At 36.4% G+C, this 10,457-nt stretch overlaps 1 protein-coding gene across 2 annotated transcripts; it reads right to left on the bottom strand.

Moving 5' to 3' along the window:
• Positions 1-639: 639 nt before the first annotated feature.
• Positions 640-8,307, bottom strand: tbrg4 (transforming growth factor beta regulator 4). Of its 2 annotated transcripts, none has more exons than XM_058748038.1 (12): positions 8,171-8,307; positions 7,252-7,725; positions 6,989-7,170; positions 5,767-5,911; positions 5,466-5,640; positions 5,216-5,373; positions 4,956-5,066; positions 4,707-4,851; positions 3,607-3,849; positions 3,350-3,461; positions 3,151-3,265; positions 640-1,756 (listed from the first exon to the last, which is right to left on the bottom strand). In XM_058748038.1, exons 2-12 carry the CDS (start codon positions 7,654-7,656, stop codon positions 1,655-1,657), a joined length of 1,893 nt encoding a protein of 630 aa, XP_058604021.1. In that variant the 5' UTR covers positions 7,657-7,725; positions 8,171-8,307; the 3' UTR covers positions 640-1,654. The 2 variants fall into 2 exon arrangements, with proteins under 2 accessions (XP_058604021.1, XP_058604020.1); XM_058748037.1 differs by lacking the exon at positions 8,171-8,307 and adding an exon at positions 7,982-8,144.
• Positions 8,308-10,457: the final 2,150 nt, after the last annotated feature.

Here is a 10,457-nt window from a genome sequence, read left to right as displayed (position 1 = left end):
TACTCAATTTTAACACTTTGTTTATTTAACTGTTGTGTTGGTTGGCAATCTGACCACAAAAGAGGTAGCCAAGATCTTTTGGTCTGTCCCAAAATATTTGGATACTCAACCACACTTTAAGATGTCATTGCGTTATACCAAGTGATTGTTATTTTAAAAAAGAAAGAAAGAAAGGAAATATAGACCAAAGACTTTAAAGCAACACAGGTTCTAAATTATAAATCAATAGGCATAATTAAAACGAAAGTTAAACAAGGTGAAAGAAAGATGAGCTTTGTGTTTACCCTTCTGTGAACTTGAGGGGAACTGACTTCAATTTTTGAGTGATTTAAAAGTAAAATAGACTGCATATTTGAGCTAACGTCAGATACACCTAAATATTGTTAATTGATAATAGACAGCTCATTATTAAAAATACGTTTATTGTATTCTGATACATATCAGGACATTTGCTCAGCACCACAAACCATAACTCGGTGTCTGTTTATGAAATCTTAAATCATAGTAACAGATAGAAAAATAAATTAAGATCAGTACACATTTCACAACATATTTTAAGATATAGAACATCACAGCATGACTGCAGACAGCCAACATTAGCAAAACACATTCTGCAAAATACAGCCACGAGTCACCATATGAAAATACAAGATTCGATTTTATTGATAACACACATCGCAAACATGGAGGTGAAAGTCTTAAATGAAGAAAATCCATTCTCTGCACAAAATATTTCAAGATTTCAACAGGAACGTCTGCTCTCCATGAAGACTGATAAGAGTATGTACTTCAGGTTTACCTGACAGCAAATAACAGGTCGGCAACTAGGTCTAAACATACCAGAATGCAATGAAGACCTTTCCAAAATAAATATTTATTAAAATCCAATATGTATTCTTACATACTACCTTGTTTTACATATTTTTATTAAATCAAGCACATTTGCAAATATACAGATATCAGGTGAGGCAAGTCGTTATTTTACTTTTTGATAATGATAATGACATGACACCAACAGAGTGGTACTTTCTAAGTGTAAAGAAATCTTTAAGTACTGAACTCTCAATCCCTTTCGCCTTAAATATTTCCAGCCTAACAACGGTCTCCTTGGCAACAAGGAAAGCCCCATGTGTTGTCTAGGCAACTGCATCAAAAACAAGGTGTATGTATTTATTGAAAGTGGAAGTAGAGAGTGTGAACGTCCAGTTGTTTGCGAGGACATGGACGATTAACACCAAGGTCTGATAATTTAGTAGTTTTCCCCAGTGGTGAACATTGCTTATGCCCTTCAGATCACTCATGCTTTCATTTCACAACACTCGCCTAGCTCTTTGGCTCAGAGTTTCTTTTTTTGGGAAGGCAGCAGATACACGACTCTGTTGCTTCCGAGCATCTGCTGATTTCTGGAGGCTCTGCTTTCTGTTCCTGCAGAGATTGATCACAGCTCCCAGATGCATTTGATTTCCACTCTGATGTTCGGGTGGATCATGGGAATTGAGGATGCTGCAACGATCTCTTTGATGTGTGCATGTATATGCAGTACTCAATATCTCTGTCATTCCCTCACCTGTAAGTCATGTTATTGTCTGGGGCTGTTGATGTCTATGAGCAGCCTGTGTCAAAAGCATTTAAAGTTATTGACAGGCTTGATGGCTCATTTAGCCATGTCCTCAGCCACTGCCTTCCCTAATTTGTCTTTCAAGTAAGCCACTTTCTGCCAGTCTGACTTCAGCTCCAGCCATTCAAAGTACGGCACCTGTAGGGGAAGACATAAGGAGTGAGGTTGTGACACATCAGTATACTTGAGAGTGAAGGTGTGGTCAACATTTACTGTTGTTTGGCAAATTTTCACGAGTCATTCAATAAGGAATCCATGGAATCTGAGGGTGAAAGATTTCACAATGAGTTCAAATTGGTCATGACTGCTGATTCATTGCACTGGCCAACTGCTTGGTTTAAAAGTGACTTCTGTATAAACTCTGCGCTCTCTCTCTCTAAATATATATATATATATATATATATATATATATATATATAGAGATAGATGTGATGCGAAAATCAATCTCAGGAAAACAGAAAATGGAGAAGTGTTATGAACACTGGTGTATTAAAATGGCTGTTGTCAGCTAGCACATCAAATGGCAAGAGCATGATATCAGGCCTGTGCTCAGTTGGAAGTCAAGACGAGTCCAGCCAACTCTATCTAACTGTACCCCAGGAGGCAGAGGGCTAACAGGATTGGCCTACATGCTGCAGACAGAGCCTGAGTCCTTTTCCACAGTTCTGTCTTTACCGCCGCTATTTATAACCCAAAGCCAGGGGGGACTGCCTGCCATGTATTAGCTGTGACAAAAGGAATAGAGCTAATCAGGCTAACTACACCAGTATTATAAAAAGGAGAGTATATCAAATAAGAAGTACTATTGTGAGTTGGAAGACCTTCAGTAAATGATGTATAGCTAATGCTAACAATCTAACCCCTAATGCCTTATAACTTATCCCTAATTAAATTATGCTTACAAAATTAGCTTACTTGTGTGTAGTAAACACAGCTGACCTCTCAACTTATTTACAAGATAACTAATGTTTGTTCTAAAGGGCTGTTTCACAGCAAGTATAACTATAAAGATAAATGTGTTACAATAATTGTTTTAATTCTATGAGAATAAAGAGGTCATCACCACAACTACTATATATTAAAGACAAAGAGGAACACTACTGTTGGAATCACGTTCAGACTGTTTTTTTCCAGTCGATGAACAAAAACATTAAAAGCCATTCAGAATGTACATCAAAGTAACTTGAACGGTTAAAGAGGCAAATGACAAACTGCAGTGCATGCTTATAATAAAGTTAACAGGCATTTGTGTAGACACTAATAAAGTTATAATTTTTTGTGTAAACAGACCTTAATTCTATGAGAATCGTGAAGTGAGAACACAACAGATAAAACAATAACAACACAGAGGAAAGATGGCACTGGAATCATAATTTTTTCAGCCAATTAAGAGTAAAAACATGGACAACCAATCAAAATTAATTTTTCAATAATTACCGATACCAAGTGATATGGAACATTATATTGTGATAAATGTTTTTAGCTATATCGCCCAGCCCTACATCTCCTATCCTTGTATTTTACTGTCTCACCTCCACCACTATAAACCCAGCCAGCTGTAGGTGGCGTTTCCGCATGGCAAAGCGGCCCAGAAGATCCTTGCTCCTGAGGCAAAAGTTAGGAAACTCCCAAGCCACAAATGCTATTCTGCAAATGGACAAACACAATTGACATATTTAGAAATCATCTCTGTATGTGAGCTTAGGACAAGGTTTTCACTTTAACACCCACCGTCGAGCACCTGCAGGTAAGGCATCACGTCCACCGCCTCCAGGTAAATGAGGGGCTTGTAAGTTCTCCAAATTAATAGGTTTATTTTCTGAATCTACCACAAGTTCTCCATCTGTGGTGAAAACAATCAATAGATTTGATTCATGAGTCCTTAAATTGTAGTCTAGTAGAACCTGTTAATTTGTCAAAACTATGACCGGTTACCTTGAAAAAAGTACATAACTCACATCGTGCTGGTGTTCAATGTTGCTACTCACCTATTGTCCAGCCGTATATGGTTTTGACAGTAGTGCGGAGGGCCTGTGTCCGGCCGTTGGTCAGGCTCTGGAGGGCTGTGTGTATGCTGCTCTGCAGAGGGGTGCAGACCTCCACTTTGCTCCGGGGAGCTAGCAGCAGCACAGCGGGGGATTCAATAGTGATTCCTAGAGGCTCCAACTGAGCAAAGGCAGAGATATTCAGCAATTTCAGCCGATAGCTCTCAGTCCGATCCACAATGCCACCTGTTGGATAGGTCAGGAAAACTTTATTATGATATCATATGACTGCAGGCTGACTATAGTGCACAGATTGAAGTATATGGTGATTGACATTTGTGCTTACGTGTTCCATGGAAAAAAAATAAAAATCAGCATACAAGTTTTAATCAACATGAGAGTGAATAATTTCATCATAATTTTCATCATATTAAATGTATTTTCATATTGGGGTGAACCATTCCTTAAAACAGACTACCATTCAAAGGTTTGGGGTTGGTAAGTTCTTTAAAAAAATAAAAATAAATAAATATATATATATATACACACACACATATTTAAAAAAAAAAAAAGAAGTCCCTTACGCTCACCAAATCTGCATTTATTAAAATATAATCGAAATATAGTAAAAATAGCAATATTGTAAAATATTACACAAATTGTTTTTGTACATTTTTTTTTATTTATTTATTTTTATTTTGGTTGAGAACAAAAGAACACTTTACATAACAAAAACAAAGGAAAATTAAATAATTAAATTAAAGTTTAACGAAGGTTGCCACATAATATTATTGTACATTTATTCCTGTGATTTTTTTTTTTATGGAAACCATGATACCTTTTTTTTTAGGATATTTTTATGAATAGAAAGTTCAAAGGAACAGCATTATTTGAAATGGAAGGGTAGTGTATGTTAGATCTGCCTTTCATGAAAATACAGACAGATACAACAAAATGAGGCTATACTGCCACCCTGTGTTTTGGATGAGAACAACAAATGATATTAATCATAGTGCAACATAAGAAATGTGAATTCAGCAGTTTTACCAAAATAGAGAGTACAGCCTTTGCTGAATATTTTTAGCTCATTCATTCCTACGCACCTGTGAGTTTCTTCTGAAAGTCATACTTTATAACAGAGGAGATGTAGTCAGGATTGGCCTGGTTCAGTACACACAGCGACCAGACCACGTCTGTTTTCAGGAAAGGCTCTAAATTCTGAAAGGAATTTTCCAAAGCTTTGTGTACCTATAGCCACACACACACACACACACACAAAAAAAACACTCATATTACATACATGCATATCTATATATCTAACTAAATATATGCATCTCACTCTTTTTGGTTACCTTTTGGTAAAACTCCTCTCCTTTGCCGAGTTGGAAGTTAAGTTTGGCAAAAGATATGAGGAGATTACACACCTGCAGAGTGCTGTAATTTTTACTATTACTCACATAGTGCTGAAAAACAACAGAGAGGGGAAAAAGAATAAATATGTAGATGGAGACTGGTGAAGGAAAGGTGATTAAAATCAAGCTAAATAAAAGGTTGCCTTCAAGAAAAGTATAATTTACTTGGTGGTGCGGATTTGATAAGAAATCATTCCAACCTGAGCAAAACCTTCAAATAGAGGCAAGTGGAGCCACTTGAGAAAAGCTAGAGACTTGGCACAACGGGTTACGTCGAGGGAACTCAGTTCTGACAACCTAGGCAATAGCTCCGCCGCAATTCTCTGGAGCACTTGTGTCTGATGAAAATTCAGCTTACCTTTTATTTAGAGAAAGATGAGAACACAATCATTTATACAAGTCTAGACAAAAAGCTGTTTAATGAGATTAACTGAAAATAAATTCACTGACCATAAGTGTATGCAATGTCAAGCAGCAATGGTGTTTTCAGTTCAAAAGAGGGTTTCTGATTGAGGTGGTATGAGAGGGCTCGTAACAAAGGAACAGCCCGTCTGTTTTGAGAGGCCAGTGCAAATGCCACCTTCCGGATATCCTCTGCGCTGAAGCTCTCTGCCAACTCCAGAGCCTGGTAAGCATAAGATACAGTTCAGTGTTTGACAATCAAGCTTAATACAACAATGTAATTTCAAAAGTGTGTTCAAATATGTTTGGTTGGCTAGCTAGCTAAAGGTGTTTGTGTGTGTGCACTCACTTTGTCCTCCAGTTTGTCCATAAGAGAGGGGGTGAAAAGGGAAGCGTGGCCCATGAAAATGCTGATGGTGCGACTGTCACACAGCTCTGTCCAGCGCAGCTCCAGTTGTTTCAGCAGGGCTGTGGTAAGTGCTTCATTTTCATACCTATCACAACACAAACAACAACATTATGAGAACAAACCAGCTACTACTTACTGGACCAACTACAGCATCAAGAACTTAAGACACTTTTAAGAAAAAAAGATCGTTGTAGGTATTCATTCATATCAGTTCCTTTCAAAGCAGACATATAAAAATGCTCAAATGGTTAGGGTCGATAAGATTTTTTTTGTTAAGAAGTCTCTTCTGCTCAGGAAGCTGCATTTATTTGATCAAAAATACAGAAAAATAGTAATATTGTGAAATTTTTTACTGTTTTTAACTGTTTTCTGTTTTAATATATTTTGAAATGTAATTTTTTCCTGTGACGGCAAAACTGAATTTTCATCATCATTGCTCCAGTCTTCAGAGTTACAAGATCCTACAGAAATCATTACTGATTTGGTGTTCGAGAAACATTTCCTGTTATTATCAATGTTAAAAATGTTGTGCTGCTCAATACTGTTGTGAAACCATGATACCTATTTTTAGGATTCTTAGAGAATAGAAAGTTCAAAAGAAAAGCATTTATTTGGGGGGGAAAAAAAACAATTTCATTATAAAATTCTTTACTCTCACTTTTTATCAATTTAACGTATCCTGACTGCCTTGTGTTAATTTCTACATTTCTACAAAAAAAAAAAAATCTTACAGACCCCAAACTTTTAATCAGTAATTGTGTAATGTAATAGTTATTTAATTGAAATTAAATAAATTCTAAAAAAATATATATATGGGATATGAAAAAACAAACAAACAATTAATTCAGCTAGTTGGTCAGATATATGAACTCAGTATTAAGGAAGTTCTTTAAAATTAGTCAGGTTCATATCCACCAGACCAGTGAATATAGGCATCATAACACAATTCTTTTTTTTTTCTTTTTTAAATTAGCCTGTCTGCATGTATATACAAATTTTACAGCTAAAGCAAAAATCTGAAAAATTAAAGTCAACCCCTATAATCCACTAGTTCATAATTTCACTGACTACTAATAATTCCTAAAATGTTAAATTTTAAATGATCATGCAGCAATAATTCCTATAATTAGGAATCAATCTTTGTCAAGCATGTGAATCCCACCCTCGTCTTCGCTGAAAGGCTACCCAGTCCACCAGGTAGGCCAGCTGACGGTAGGAGAGGCGCCGTATCCGCCAGAGCACTTCATTCTGGATGGAGCGGAGTAGAGGGGCATCAGAAGGGAGACCCAACATAGTGAGAGTACGCAGAAGACTCACAAGAGATCCATTCCACAATGAGGACACCTGTGAGAGAACAAAAACAAAGATAATCTTCTACTGTATAATATCAGTGACAAGTGGACTTTCAAATCAATCTTGGGTTACCTGAGATTTTACAGTGTCCAGCATGCTCTTGCAGCGCGGATCCTGTAGGATTCCTTCGCCACCCTTCTCCATGACCCGCAGGTTCAGCTGGACCAGACACTTGGCAGCATCATTGGCAGATCCGCCGTGCTCTGCCCACAACTGAAGCACTTCCTCTGGGGTGGATGCCTTATCAACAAGTTGGACTAGTTGCGTTTGGTCATACGGAAATGCCGTCTCCTCCATCCTAGCCAGTTCATTGCCCTGACAGAGGTGCCTAGCAGAAGGTTGGGACCAAGACAGGGACATCAGGCACACTGGCTCTGTCTGGTGGACTGTGGAGGTCTGTAGTCGGGCTGAGGCTGTGGCAGTCTGAGAGCAGCGAGGAAATAATCGCACCCATCTGCACAGCAGCCTGGTGGTCATTTTGAAAAGGGCACTTCCTGTATTCAACAACCAGTCAAGTCATTTGCACCCACATTCCTTTCTGAGCACCTAAGAATCAACCAGACAGCAATATAAGAAAATGAGCCCAACTTGAATACAAATAGCACCAGTCAAGTACTGATGTTAATTTATATGGTGGTGTTTTGCATTTAAAAATGCATTTAGCAAGTAGCATTCTTTAACTTAAATTATTTTACTAGTACTGTTGCTTTCAAAAAATAAAGAGTAACGTTACTGGGCTCCAACACTCTCCGAATATATTGAATCTAACACCACATAAAGATCTGTCAATTGTCTAAATTACCTGGCTGTCTGTCATGGGTTAAAGTCTATTCTGACCTTGCCGATTTGGGCAGGCGCCGCAATAAGCTTACGAAATTGTCAAGATTTTTAGGCAACCCACTAAACACTAATACAGTTAAATAAACACGTTTTAGCGAAACTGAACTGGACTACGCTGTCACCACCGGTAGAACATACATTGCTTTCTTACCTGGTCAAATAAGCTTTTATAACAGCTGCGACGACATTCACATGGAGGAACGATCAATAGGAGTCGCGGAGGTTTTGCGTCAGTGAACCGACAACACGTGATTTAGACAGGGCATTGTGATTGGTCAGCATGGCTACGCTTTACAGAGAAACCGAGCCAGGTTCCTTTGCAGATAATGTAGACTTCGAAATTTTACACTGCTAATAATTATGTTGTACATATATTACTGCAAATTTAACAGCATATTTTGGATATATATATATATATATATATTTTTTTACTTGTATATCCACACTTTCAGTTACTTTGGAAATACTTGTGAATTTGGTGACCAAAGAAGAATATCATTTAAACAATTTCCAAGTCAAAAACATAAATCCACAGGTTGAAATAAATAAATAAATACATGCATACACGCATAAAAATAGTAATACCAATTTTCTTCATCTGACATTAAAGCACTTATAAGTACAACACTATCAGTAGTCAAGTACATTTATTTATTTTATCATTTCAATTAATTTTTAATGATTAGTGTTGGATAAGTTACTCTAAAAAAGTAATTAATTACTGACCAATTACATCTTCAACAGGGAAAGTAGATTATTAATTACTTTCTCTAAAATGTATTGCATTATTTATTATTAATTAGTTCCTAAACCTCATATCAACCTCGACCAGTTAAACAATAGGCTACACGGATAGACATGAAACTGCTCTTTTAATTATTTCAAATAATAGGCTGTGTATGAACATTTTATAGGCCTACACGTTTTAAGAGGCCACACATAAGGAGAAGATTTCTTTTTATATTGCCTCGTACTTACCTATCAGAACTTATAGATATGAACCTCAATTATGGTACTCTGATTTTAATATGTTCTAGCTTCTAGAAAATAACCTTAATCTCATTCAAATTACAGTGGTAAACTGTGTTGCCATGTGAGTTTGAGGTAATATAGGCTTAAAGGTTATAAAACCCCCATGGTTTTCTTTCAGATACACACAATCTTTTGAAATAAGTAATTAACAAACCATTATGTTTGTTTATATTTATTAATTTACGGAGAGTTTTGCAATCTAGCAAACTAGAGAACTATTGCGGATGGTTGAGAAAAATCTATTCCTCAAAACGACCAGAAGATGGCAACATTGATTAATTCATTAATCAATTGAATTCACTTCCCACTTGTTAATTTACTCAGGCATGCTGCCTAAAACTTTTACATAATTTTTTGATGGTGATAGACATCTATTACGTTTTCAAAAATCTGTCTTGATTGAAATTATATTTGAGCTAGTCTGCTGATTGGTAAGCTCAGCCATAAAGCTCCAGGTTTTGTGTACCGAACAATATAAACTGATTGAATTGATCAAATCCTTCATTAACCGCTCCAGTGGTATTATTCTCTAATGGGAACAGAGTGCACACATGCACAATAGGGGTCTATTCTGGGTTCAGTAATAGCATGAAGGCAACAAACAAAATGAACATTTTTCAACATAATGTAGAGGATGATTTCGTCTAAATCAGCCTAAACTGTGTCTATAATGGAGTGCTGCAGCAGTCAAGATAGCAAAACATAATGGCCAAGAAGAAAATAGAAAATTATATATTCTGTTCATTCAGACAGAGGTACTAAGAATACATTGTTTCTGGAGGTAGTTGCATATTTAATTTATTTTGTAGTTTGGCTGATTATTTTCAGGATATTGCAGTACTATAATGTGTTTGGCATTGAAAAAGGTCAACACGTGACCAAAACGTTTGCGTTGTTGCCTTTTTTTTTTTTTTTTTGTGTGTGTGTTGTGTTTGTGTGCTGACTTTTTTCAAGTATAGTACTATAGTGTGGAAAGTCTATTTTGAAATGGCACTGTAGTAGAAGAATAGTGACATGTTCAAATGTTATGACACTTTAGGAGAATATAATATAATTATATAAAATATTATATTTAGTTTATATCATATAATTTTTGATTGGTTGTTGCATGGTTTGGTAAATGTTTTTGTACATTGTCCTTTGGAAATATAATGTAAGACTAGATGCCAGGATTTAGTAGCATCTCAAGGATGCTCAGGTCTGGAAACTGTTTATACAGGTTTGTAAAGACAGCCATGTTTGAGTGAAAAATAAGTAAATTTTGCCATTTTCCTCCTTAAAGATCACGTGTCAGGCAGGGGAGAAGGGAAATGGTTCAATCCCGTACAAAGCTGTTATTTTTTTATATTGAATTTAAGAGATAGAAAAGGGCAAGTGAAACATTTTTCAGTAATGAGGCAGCTCAA

The sequence above is a fragment of the Onychostoma macrolepis genome, chromosome 16 (genome assembly GCF_012432095.1).
Source record: "Onychostoma macrolepis isolate SWU-2019 chromosome 16, ASM1243209v1, whole genome shotgun sequence".
Classification (NCBI taxonomy): Eukaryota; Metazoa; Chordata; class Actinopteri; order Cypriniformes; family Cyprinidae; genus Onychostoma; species Onychostoma macrolepis.
Note: the sequence above shows the minus strand (reverse complement) of the source record. Positions and strands in the feature narration are given on the sequence as shown.

What these genes read in the sequence shown, in the direction of transcription:
- tbrg4 (XM_058748038.1), bottom strand. Translation starts at nt 7,656, where the DNA reads ATGACCACCAGGCTGCTGTGCAGATGGGTGCGATTATTTCCTCGCTGC. An exon ending in CTTTCAGAAGAAACTCACAG is followed by an intron (nt 3,850 to 4,706) that starts GTGCGTAGGAAT and finishes CCTATCCAACAG; the next exon opens with GTGGCATTGTGGATCGGACT. An exon ending in CTGGGTTTATAGTGGTGGAG is followed by an intron (nt 1,757 to 3,150) that starts GTGAGACAGTAA and finishes CTTCCCCTACAG; the next exon opens with GTGCCGTACTTTGAATGGCT.